General features: G+C 40.2%; 1 protein-coding gene across 1 annotated transcript; it reads right to left on the bottom strand.

The window, feature by feature from the left end:
* Positions 1-1,285: 1,285 nt before the first annotated feature.
* Positions 1,286-13,006, bottom strand: dolpp1 (dolichyldiphosphatase 1). Its single transcript, XM_061931638.1, has 8 exons — positions 12,889-13,006; positions 12,157-12,257; positions 10,505-10,589; positions 10,326-10,425; positions 10,117-10,215; positions 2,793-2,921; positions 2,620-2,709; positions 1,286-2,544 (listed from the first exon to the last, which is right to left on the bottom strand). The coding sequence occupies exons 1-8, from the start codon at positions 12,962-12,964 to the stop codon at positions 2,508-2,510; spliced, it is 717 nt and encodes a 238-aa protein (XP_061787622.1). The 5' UTR covers positions 12,965-13,006; the 3' UTR covers positions 1,286-2,507.
* Positions 13,007-13,107: the final 101 nt, after the last annotated feature.

Raw genomic sequence — 13,107 nt, forward strand, 5'->3', positions numbered from 1 at the left:
TTGGTATGACTCGGCCGGGGGTGGAACTCACAACCTCCCAGTCTCAGGGCAGACACTCTAACCACTAGGCTACTGAGCTGGTCATATTGTGATGATGCGCTTTACCAAAAAGCTCCACTTTAGTCTCCCAGAAGGATTTTGGCTTCCTCGGGTACTCCAGTCTTGCTTTGTGTAAGAAGCGGGGTCCTCCTGGGTCTCCTACCATAGCGTGCCAATAATTGTCACACACACACACACACACACACACACACACACACTAGCTGTGGCGAAATTATTCTCTGCATTTGACCCATCACCCTTGATCACCCCCTGGGAGGTGAGGGGAGCAGCTCGGAATCATTTTGGTGATTTAACCCCCAATTCCAACCCTTGATGCTGAGTGCCAAGCAGGGAGGTAATGGGTCCCATTTTTATAGTCTTTGGTATGACTCGGCCGGGGTTTGAACTCACAGCTTACCGATCTCAGGGCGGACACTCTAACATGCGAGCTGACACTGTTGTACCCTGTGTCTGCAGGTCAGCTGGAATTTGTTTGGAAGTAGACCGAGGTTCTTTATCCACAATTTTAACAATCCTTTGTTGCGGTCTTTCATAAATTGTTCTCTTGCGTCCACGTCCAGGGAGGTTAGCTACAGTGCCATGGGCTTTAAACTTCTTGATGACATTGCGCACAGTAGACACAGGAACATTTAGATCTCTGGAGGTGGACTTGTAGCCTTGAGATTGTCCATGCTTTTCCACAATCTTGGTTCTCAAATCTTCTGAGTTATTTGCTCTTCTTTCTCTTCGCCATGCTCAGTGTGGTACACACAACACAAAAGTTGAGTCAACTTTTCTCCATTTGGCTGTAAGTGTGATTTCTATATTGCCAGCGCCTGTTACTTGCTACAGGTGAGTTTAATTACAAATTAAAGGAGCATCACATGCTTAGAATACAACTATTTCTTACAATTTTGAAAAGGTGCCAGTCCATTTTTGGAGTTCTGTGTAAAATAATATCAGATTTGGTTTGTGTTGTTCCAATGCAAACAAAAGAAACAAACATGTGAACACCAAAGCATTTGTAATTTCAACCATTTTCTGGGAGAAGTGGTGCATTATCTGACAGAAATGCAGGGGTGCCAATATTTTTGGCCATGACTGTACCGGTATATGAATATTTTTAAATTTCACGTTGTCCATATTCAGTTACTCGTATGACTGATAAACGTGTTCCTTTAGTTACGTAAACAAATATGTTACTATCATACCAGGTATGTTCATTATCACATGGACAACATCCAGGTGTACATAAACATGTTTATTCAGCCCGATAAAAGGTTACAAATGAAAAAAAAAAACTTAAGAGAACCACTTCCCTTTGTGGTGCTAATGACATGACAATTATCATCATTCTCATTCTCACATGCTACACGACTGACCTGAGGCTTTTTCTCTTGTTTCCCTTTTTTCAAAAATGATACAAAAAAAGGAAAGTTTGTCCTGTCGGCAGTCATGATGTTTCCGACATGATATGGAATGTTGTCTTGGAAATGCAGGTGTAAAAAAAAAAATTAAAAAAAAGAGTTGACTAAATTCTGTTTCCCGGCTGCTACTACATGAGGCATTGCGTTAAAAAACACCACATTGGTCCAAAAGGAAATTACCTGCAATGAACCCTGAAGTAGAAAAATGCTTTGCGTGGAATTGAATGAGATTATTTGGGAATACACTGGAATAAAACAAACATTTGCATTTCTTAGGTCTGTCTATGAATGGAACTTTTATGTTGCAGCATCTGTTACTGGGTTGTATTTTTATACTTATCCTATAATAAAGTTGAACAGGTAAAAAGCCACAAAAAAAATTAAGCTTTAGATATTGTTCAAGTATTAGCTCTGCTTGTGACAAAACATTAGGTGTTCACTATTATGTTTGAACAAATGAATGATTCTCCTTCAAACACCTGTAGCTAAACACCTCAGGGAGAATTATTCAGGAAAGGCTAGAAAAGAAGTGGAGGCAAATAGAAGAGGCAGAAATGAGACAAAAAATAATAATAAAAGGGGCGTGTCCTAATTTGACTAGTGTTACCGTAGATGTTTCTTGTCTTTGTTTTTTTGTTTTTCTACAAAGTGCGTTGTTATGTAGATTTACAAGTAAACCAATTTTATAAAAGTCTTATGTAAGAAAAGAATGGGAAATAAACATGCTGCAACGATGCCAAATGGATGCATTTTTTTTTCTTCTTTTAAGTAAAGCCTCCATTTTGGCTCCTTGACTTCGGTAACCGTCAGCGTGCGTAGTTGAAATATAGATATATATTAATCTATGCTTAAATAGTTCGCCTCTTGCACAGTCTTGCATGCACTGAGGAGCTTACGGGCGAGCTGCATGAGGACGACACGTGTGGACGCGCTTTTTGCCCTTTTTCTACCCAGCAACCGTGTCAAAAGTCCAGAAGTCGCTTCTCCTGTGTGTGTGTGTTTGTGTGCATGAGATGTGTGTTCACAAAGAAGCCGAGCGCATCACTGAAGTTTTGTTCCGAGCTTTCGTTGTCTGTTCCTGAAGAAAGGAAGAAGGAAATGCTAAGAAAAGCGCAACATGCGCCTTTGGTTGTGTATCGCCACGCCGACCTACCTGGCCTCAGAGCGGGTGACTGTGTACTCAAACCACAAGATGTTGGGAATCAAGCTGGTGTCGCGCACCAGGAAGTACTCAGATACGGGCCTGCAAAGCGGCGGGGAGAAAGAAGAGAGCGTCAGGCTTTGACGGGGAGTCCCCACTGACAAAGGATGTGGGTCGCGTCTTACCACGCTGCTATTTTGGGGAATAACGGGGTCAGCACTTCTTGCGTCAAAAAGAACCAGATGATGCCGACAGTGGTGCCGGCCACGCCGCCGTAGAACACCTGGCTCCAGCTGTGATAGAGCAGGTACACCCTGGCAGCAGACAACAAGGCTGAAGTTGCTGGTCTAACAAGCAGCTCATTCTTCTCACACTTTTACACCAGGCAGGGTACATTCAGACAACAAATAGGCCAGAGTGGATAAAATTTTGCTCAATGATATATTGACCAGGAAATTACTGCTATTATTTTTTGGGAGACCAAATTAACCACTGATGTAATGATAATACATAATAATAATGCATGTATATACCTTCACATGCAGAGGTGGGTAGTAACGCGCTACATTTACTCCGTTACATCTACTTGAGTAACTTTTGGGATAAATTGTACTTCTAAGAGTAGTTTTAATGCAACATACTTTTACTTTTACTTGAGTATATTTATAGAGAAGAAACGCTACTTTTACTCCGCTACTTTTACTCCGCTACTTTTACTCCGCTACTTTTATCTACATTCAGCTCGCTACTAATTTTTATCGATCTGTTAATGCACGCTTTGTTTGTTTTGGTCTGTCAGACAGACCTCCATAGTGCCTGCGTTTCAACAAATACAGTCACTGGTGACGTTCACTCCGTTCCACCAATCAGATGCAGTCACTGGTGACGTTGGACCAATCAAACAGAGCCAGTGGTCACATGACCTGACTTAAACAAGTTGAAAAAACGTATTCGGGTGTTACCATTTAGTGGTCAATTGTACGGAATATATACTTCACTGTGCAATCTACTAATAAAAGTTCCAATCAATCAATCAAAAGTGTGAAGGAAAAAAGACCCTTTTTTTATTTCAACCGTACATCCCGTCAAAAGCCTAAAGACTGACTGCACAGTTCCTGTCTTCACAATAAATGTGCCGCTCCATGGCGCCTGCGCTTTCAAAATAAGAGTCTCCGAAAGCCAGCGCAAACAAGCTAGCAAGCTACGGAGTTTGCCGCCAATGTATTTCTTGTAAGGTGTATAAAAACGAATTTGGAAGCTGGACAAATAAGATGCCAAAAAGCAACCACTTTCATGTGGTATTAGACAGAAAGGAGGAAATTTTTTTCTCCTCCATTTGAAAACGAGGACGTAATCAGCACTACTGTCTGATTACAATCAATGCAAGTCATCAGAATCAGGTAATACACCAACTTATATTCTTGTCTTCATGAAAGAAATGACTCTATATGTGTTAAACATGCATGTATATTCATTAAAACACCTTTAACATGTAAACAAAAACGGCAAAATAAATAAATATAAACTATATACTGTATATATCAATGTATGTATATATATATACACAGTATATGTGTATATATATATATATATATATATATATATATATATATATATATATATATATATATATGTGTGTGTGTATATATATATACATATGTATGTATATATATATATATATATATATATATATATATATATGTATGTATGTATGTATGTGTGTGTGTGTGTATATATATATATATATATATATATATATATATATATATATATATATGATGTGTGTGTGTATGTTACTCATCAGTTACTCAGTACTTGAGTAGTTTTTTCACAACATACTTTTTACTCAAGTAAATATTTGGGTGACTACTCCTTACTTTTACTTGAGTAATAAATCTCTAAAGTAACAGTACTCTTACTTGAGTACAATTTCTGGCTACTCTACCCACCTCTGTTCACATGTGATACAATATTTTAACATTGTAATTTAAATGTAAACTTTTACATCTCCAAGTTAAATCAAAAACAAATAACAATAAAATGTACTTGGTGAGCAAAACGTCGCACTTGAATACAAATCACAACCAAAAGGAGGAAAATAGCAAGTTTGGCATCAGATGAAAAAATCTTCTCCGCCTTCAATTGTCTCCATCTTTCAAAAGGCATCCCCGATACAAATCCTCGTTTTGTTCCTGGCTTTTTCATGAATAAGCTGAGAGTTGTAACGAGGCCTTTTAGATTTACTAAGGTCTGACATGTTTAGTAACTTTACCAGTGGCAGTAGCCAGACGAACCTAATTGTGACACACTCACAGACTTTCTAATTGGTCAAACGGTGGCGGGTGGGGCATCGAAATGAAAACAATACGATTTCTGAGCTGTAAATCTATTTTAATATTGAGCATATCCCAGCTGGACTACTGTTATCAGTTATAAAGGTATTTGAAAAGAACATGATTTATGAATGCCTTTTGACATATTAGGGCCATTTAATGACCTGGCATGAAATTATTACATATGGCACCTTTAACTGATAATCAAGGTAGGACTTTTTTTAAACAAACGTGCAGAGTAACAACACAAACACTACAGTATAAGCAGGTGTATTAACAGGTAATATGCAAAAAAACTTAAGTTTGGCAGATTCCAGAAAGGAAACCCCACCATGGCATGACAACATGACAAATGTCTGTCGAACGTATGCAGCGTTTTTAGAAATGCTAGTTTTTCAACAGTATTAAATGGCACCATGTCTTTGGGGATGTAGTGAACCACAATTTCTGTGAGCGCACACTATTTTGCACTGTTTTCTTTGCGCTCACCTTGTACAACAAACACGGACTGAGTTGGCAACTGGCTCCTCAATGTTGATAGGCTCATCTTGTTCCGAAGGTTAAAACTGAAATAGTTTTGTGACCATTTTGTCCATATCCGAGGGTTTTTTCTAATCATGGCAGACTTGGTAACAGACAACAAAGACGACTATTTTTGGACAAAAATAAGGATTCACAACCTTATTGTTTAAGCTAAATATAATGAGGATGAACAGTTGGTTAAAGAAGCGAGCACTAAGGAAAAGTGACACCTTGGAGCAGATGAAAGCCGATAAGAGTTAGATGAAAGTGACGACGTTATAAATGTGGAACTTGGAAACAAGCTATTTTGACATAAATGGCGTGCTTACCCAAAATCAACAGGAAACGTCCCGGGCCAGTTGGACCAGACGAACAACTGTCCATCGAGTAAGTCACTTTATTACCGTTAATGATACAGGCAGCACGTCATGCATGTTATTACAACTACAGTACATACGCTGTCTGGCTAGCTGTGGACAAACAAAACATGAGGGCTATCCATCCATCCATCCATTTTCTAACCCCTTTTGGGGTTGCAGTGGGTCGCTGGAGCCTATCTCAGCTGCATTCGGGCGGAAGGCAGTGTACACCCTGGACAAGTCGCCACCTCATCACAGGGCCAACACAAATAGACAACATTCACACTCACATTCACACACTAGGGCCAATTTTTTGTGTTGCCAATCAACCTGTCATGTGGGCTAATACTTCACAAATACTGTAATATGATGTTTTTTTTCAGTCAGTACAGGTTATTGTCCTATCGCAGTACATTACAAACTCAAACGCGTTTCATGTTTAAGTTTCTTGCCGTAGTTAGCTTATACGGCTAATACCGTAGCACGCCAATGTGTTACTGCGCTAGAAAAAGAGTTCCTCAGTGTTCACTCTTACAATAACAATGTTGCTACGACTTGGTTATTGTACAGGCTACGGAACGTAGAACTGATTGCTCACATTAACTGCATTGCTCGCCACTTACAACAAGACAATTTTACATGTTAGAATTAAAAAAAACACCTTCTGTCTTCTTATCTCTCATAATGATTGTGAACGATAGGCAAAATTCCCAAAAAGTGCAGTTCCCCTTTGATAACAAGAGGATTCACCTCCTTCTTTTGTTTTCGCTATGGCTCAAACGAGCGCAGCTGCAAAAACCAATGAAAAGCGTTAATGCTCTTGAAGCATGCACATAGCCATTTATTGATGTCGAAAAACTTACCCGGTAATTTACATTTATCGTTGGTTAATTGACTTATTGAATATCGGCCCAGGGCCTAATAACAAAACACATTAAAGGGGAACTGCACTGGTTTTGTTTTTTTTATTTCATTTATATCATTCACAATCTTTATGTAAGACAAGAACAAATATGTTAGTTTTTTTTGTCTTTTTTATGCATTCTAAGTTGCAAAATATGGCAATTTCGAGGTGGCTAACAATGCAGCTAATGGGAGTAATCTAGTCCGCCTATAAAGCCCTCTAAATAACCATCCAAAAACCGCCATCAATACTCACTCCATTTACATTTCGTTACTTGAATATTAACCAAGTATTAGCGATATTGTTATTATAATCGCTGACGCAGATAAACTACAGTCAATTTTGACAATCAACTTCAACCTGGAGATGACGAGAAAGACACGAAAAGATGCTTGTTTGAGCCCACCATTTTTTTAGTAGTGCGCTGTAGGGCTGCAGAATTTGGAGAAAAAACCTAATTGCAATTTTTCTCTCCAAAATTGCGATTGTGATACGATATGCAATTTTTATATTTTATACATATAAATGCAAAACGCTGCAAAAATAGAGTGAAAGAAGATTTGTTAGTTTCAGACTGTCAATCAACATATTCCTGTCTCAAGGTGCCACACAATATTTTACTTTAAAACTAGGGCTGCAACAACTAATCGATTAAATCGATTAAAATCGATTATAAAAATAGTCGGCGATTAATTTAGTCATCGATTCGTTGGATTTATGCTATGCACATACGCATTTTTTATTTTATTTTTTTATAAACCTTTAGTTATAAACTGCAACATGTACAAACAGCTGAGAAACAATAATCAAAATAAGTATGGTGCCAGTATGCTGTTTTTCCCCCCAATAAAATACTGGAAAGGATAAAAATGTTGTTTGTCTCTTTAATCCGATTATTAATCGATGAATCGAAGTAATAATCGACAGATTAATCGATTATCAAATTAATCGTTAGTTGGAGCCCTATTTAAAACATATTTGACTTGATGCAGACAGGCTCAAAACTTTAGTCTGCATCATTCTCATAGACTGAAGAACTAACATAACTATAAAGGGTTTATAATGCGATGTTTGATTTTTTCCTTCTTGGCACTAGGTCAGTGGTTCTAAACCTGGGTTCGGTGAGTAGGCCTCAGGGGTTTGGCAGAGCCTCCGCCGCAGCGGTCAAGACACACCAGACTCATGAATTGATTAACGTGAAACCCGACTTAATTAAACAAGTTGAAAAACGTATGTGAGTGTTACCATTCAGTGGTCAATAGTACGGAATATGTACTGTACTGTGCAATCTACTAATAAATTTCAGTCAATCAATCGTGTAAATAAAAACTTCTCCCGATCGGCGTATCTGTACTGTAAAGTTAAAATTTGAATGACAATAAAAAGGAAGTCTAAGTCTAAGTATTATAGATACCCCCAAACAATGTCCCTCTAATTTTCCATCTGATTTGCAAGCGTGTAATTTGTTGTGAGTTCATGCACTGTGTTGGTTTTGTTCTTTGAACAAGGTGATGTTCATGCACGGTTCATTTTGTGCACTAGTAAAAAAACATAACTTTGTCTTGAATTTGAAAAAAAATATATATATATTTTTATTTTTCACTAAAGAAGGGTTCGGTGAATGTGCATATGAAACTGGTGGAGTGCGGTACCTCCAACAAGGTTAAGAACCACTGCACTAGGTGAAGGCATTCGCATCCTCTCCCCCTCTGTTTCTGCCCGCTTGCCTCTTTGTATGTGTATGTTTTAAGAGCCTCTTTTTCTGCGCTGACCTCCGAAATCTAAACATCTAAATATGGAATTGATATACTGGACTCTCGGCTCAATTGACACAATCTTCTCAACAAGGAGCAGAGGTTTGGAGGAACCTTGCTGTCCTGACAAAACGTTTGCTGCTCAGTACGTAAGGGACTCAAGAGAGAAATGGCAAGTCCTGTGCCTCTCAGTGCTTCCCGTCGAGGACGAACTATCTATTTGAAATTGTGATCACAGGGCATATGCTGATTGGGCTGAGCATTGTTTTGGTCTATGGACAATATCGGAAGACAATGGCCGCCGTTCAAGGAGCCCCAAAGCTGCCCGTCGCAATGGATGACATGGGTATGGCTGTGGGAACACAGACTGTGGCGATTTCAGAACTGAATCTTAAGTTGGATAACATCATGGAAAGGCTTTCTGAAATGCACAGATTGATCCACTCGAGAGCCAGAATGGACAATTAGAATAGACAAACCATTGAAATGTCTGCTCGCTTGGAAAACAACAATCTTTATCAACGATTCGACTCCCTCAAATAACCTTGACGAAGGCTGCTTTGAAAACATCCCTAGAGGACATCACAGTGATAACCGCTCTGACATTCCTCCCTCCGTCAACAACACCTGGGAGTTGAACTTTGCTCATAACGCTTGCAGAGCGACTGTAGACACGACAACACACACACACACACACACACACACACTCTCTCTGGACAATGGGCATATGCACCCCACGCCTTTGCCACCGTTTAAAAACCCCTTAGAGGCGATGAACAGCTGAGAAGCAACCCCCCCTACTGTTGCAAGTCTTGTGGTTTATGTGTAACATATTTATGTGCTATCGAGTTATTATTTATTCATCTCAGTCTCATACATTTTTATATACAGTAATATATATATATATATATATATATATATACATACATACACACACACACAGTGTATATATATATATATATATACACACACGCACAACGTTATAGTGTATTCAAAGTGTGCATTTTTTTGTTTAAAATATGGACTTTTGTCGAGGCTAAATCTAATTATTCATGTTTACATTGTTTCTTATGGGAAACTCTGCTTCACTATATAAAGTTTTTGGTTTGCAGATCCAATTAGGTACATAAGGTAAAATAAGCAAATAGAAGGTAAGGAGGTAAAAAGGTAATATAAGGTTTAAAAAAGTAACTAGAAGGAAAATATAATGTAAAATGAGGCAAATAGGAGGTAATGAAGGTTATGGCAAGTATAAAAGTATTTTTTATTAAAAAAATATAAAATCCCTAAAATACGGATTGAGACTATAAAGTATGTTTAATCTGATTACTCAATTAATTGAACAACCTAATCGATAAATTACTTGATTACTAAAATAATCAATAACTGCAGCCCTACGACAATGTCATCTAGCACCCCCACAACCTACCGCCGCAGTGATATGCGAACTCACTTGTTAGCAAGTTTTACATGTTATACTCATTAACACTGCCTTGCTTCTTTTTACACTTATGTGTTAAGAATGTTAAATCATTGTCTGAACACTAAAGTAAGTATTTAATGATGGCCACAGTTTGACCCAGGAACAGACAGATGTTCCACTTTAGACTAAAAGCTAGGCTGAGGCTGTGTCTTACCTGCTGTATGAGACTGATAAGGCCAAGCCTAGCAGAAGGATGGACAGGATGTGTCTCCATAGCAGGTCCACACATCGGGCGTTGTTCGTTTGATGCATTCTTAAAAGACAACATAAATAAGAAAACGCCGGCAAGGTATCTATCCATCTACACACACGCACACAAATAACGCAAAGATAAGATGAATCATTTTCATTTGTAGCACTCACCTTAAATAAAGGAAAAGAAAGAAGTAAACAACAAAGAACCAGATGATCTGGGAATGACTGGAGGGCATCCCATAATCCGAGATCAGCAACGAGTGAGCTCCTTGAAGACAACAATTTCACCTTCTCAGGTACATACTATAAAATCATGTAACGCCGACTACTACTACCATTGTGCTCACCTGCACATGGCCGTGGCTCGCGGATAATGCGCTTTAGCGTCCAGTTCAGTCCTTCGTTGAGGAGGAAACCGCTGAAAAACGAGATCTGCAAAAAAAAACATCATGACGACCAACGTTCCCTATAAGGTGCGCGCCTGTGCAATTGCGCACTGCTCAAGCGTCCTCTGCGCACGGCAAATCTATGCCACGCACAAAATCAAATAAAAAAATAAGCGCATAACAATTTTCGACACACGGACACGACACAGAAAACAATTTTCGTCATCATTGTTCAAATATTGTAACGTCTGTCGAGACGCTTTGAGGACATGAATTCCACCGATCACTTTACTGAGCAAAACTCTTTATTGTCGGCCATAAACACATCACCAAAACATTAGTAAAAAAAATTATATCTAGCAAAACTGGTCATTTTCTGCAGTACAAACCAGACCAAAAGCAACTTTGCTATATCAACAGCAGCCGCTCGCTCTTTCTCACTTGCGCCAACACATGCACGTATGGCACTTAGCCAGTGATGTGTTTACAGCCACACAAAAAGTCGGACAACTCTAACACCACACATAAAGTGTCATTCCAGGTCGTTACACTATGATTTACCAATCAAATGTGTGCTTATACTAGTGTCATTTATTAGGAATCTTAATGTATACATTTTAATCATGAAATGCTGTTAGTATATTAAATAAATACTAATAAAAATATATTTTTTACAAACAGGAAGTTGCAGGAATGTACACATGATTCCCTGCTTACATCTCATTGTGCAACATCCATCCATCCATTTTCTACCGCTTATTCCCTTTTGGGGTCACGGGGGGCGCTGGAGCCTATCTCAGCTGCATTCGGGCGGAAGGCGGGGTACATCCTGGACAAGTCGCCACCTCATCGCAGGGCCAACACAGATAGACAGACAACATTCACACTTACATCCACACACTAGGGCCAATTTTAGTGTTGCCAATCAACTTATCCCCAGGTGCATGTCTTTGGAGGTGGGAGGAAGCCGGAGTGCCCGGAGGGAACCCACGCAGTCATGTGAATGTTTTATCCATCCATCCATCTTCTTCCGCTTATCCGAGGTCGGGTCGCGGGGGCAGCAGCCTAAGCAGGGAAGCCCAGACTTCCCTCTCCCCAGCCACTTCGTCCAGCTCTTCCTGTGGGACCCCGAGGCGTTCCCAGGCCAGCCGGGAGACATAGTCTTCCCAACGTGTCCTGGGTCTTCCCCATATTTTTGTAATTGTCATTGTAAGTGGGCCGAAACACTTATATTAGAAAATAACCTCATGGAAATGACTGCTGTCATTTGATTATAATAATAAGAGAATGTTGTCTATCTGTGTTGGCCCTGCGATGAGGTGGGGACTTGTCTCCCCGCCTTCCGCCCGAATGCAGCTGAGATAGGCTCCAGCTACCCCGAAAGGGACAAGTGGTAGAAAATGAATGGATGGATGGAGATTAAACTTGTTATTTAGTCAGGTTTGGGACAGGTGTGCTGCTGGTGTAGCCACAGTGTGCACGTCTGATGCTGCTCACATGGGCTCCACTGAATGCTCAGGGAGTTTTTGCGTTTGCTCACACACATGAAAAATTAGAGGGAACATTGATGGACCTTTGTTTACTACAGGCCTTTTTGCGGGTGCACTTCTTACCGTGTGCAGCTCTCTTTTAAACACAATCAGCGTAACAAAGCCCACGATGATGGCAATGGGAAGGAGGGTGATGTAGGCGAGCACCTGTCCCGTCAGATCATCTACAACAAGGAAGACACAGAAATGTTAAAACCACACTGGTGGGAGTTGCATTAAAGTGCCAACTATACCCCATGATGAACAAGATACATGATGAGCACAGATTAGTAGTTCCCAAAGCTCATAATTCCAAATTACTTAAGTAATAAAAGTAATCATCTCATTTTACAGCGTCTTTGAACAAACTCTGTTTTATGCTAGCAATGCTAACAATATAAGGCCAGTGAGCTAGCTCTCAATGCCAGCAGCAGTCCGGACAACGTTAACACAATAGCACAAACCGACATGCCACAACTTGCTTTTCAAAGTGTACTAAATGTGTGAATTGTTAATCGTGGGACATACGTATTTATTGTCAACTTAATGTTCATATAAACAGACCTAACACGCTAGCTAGCTGGCCCTCATTGTGGCCACGGCCGCCGAGTGCGCATGCGCAACTTCTCACAATTTCGCAGCCCACCTTGCGTGCGTTGACTTTCACTGTGTCTCATAATTTGGCAGCCATATAGGCGATAGTCGTTTCCATTGACGGGCGACTAAAACCGAACGCGCAGCCTGAAATGACTCCGCTCAAAGCCCGCAGCCGCCAAAAAGCTTCGCTCCTCGGAGAGAAACGTTAAGTATACTCACCCTCGGGAAACTCTACGTGTGTCACCGATATGGACCGCCATCGGGGTGGTGCCGAGCACTGCTCTTCCAACGCCATCTTACCCGGACACAACCGGGCGATCCTTACAGGCCACGCCTCTCGCCTCCGTCCAGCCAATGGTGAGGCGGGAATCGCCTTCAAAGGATCCCCGGCAGTTCGGGAAACGCCCAATCAGCACAAAGAGAGAGGTGGAAGCCGGA

Source organism: Nerophis lumbriciformis, linkage group LG39, assembly GCF_033978685.3.
Source record: "Nerophis lumbriciformis linkage group LG39, RoL_Nlum_v2.1, whole genome shotgun sequence".
Classification (NCBI taxonomy): Eukaryota; Metazoa; Chordata; class Actinopteri; order Syngnathiformes; family Syngnathidae; genus Nerophis; species Nerophis lumbriciformis.

What these genes read in the sequence shown, in the direction of transcription:
- dolpp1 (XM_061931638.1), bottom strand. Translation starts at nt 12,964, where the DNA reads ATGGCGTTGGAAGAGCAGTGCTCGGCACCACCCCGATGGCGGTCCATA. An exon ending in TTAAAAGAGAGCTGCACACG is followed by an intron (nt 10,590 to 12,156) that starts GTAAGAAGTGCA and finishes TTTTTTTTGCAG; the next exon opens with ATCTCGTTTTTCAGCGGTTT. An exon ending in TTATCAGTCTCATACAGCAG is followed by an intron (nt 2,922 to 10,116) that starts GTAAGACACAGC and finishes GTCTGCTGCCAG; the next exon opens with GGTGTACCTGCTCTATCACA.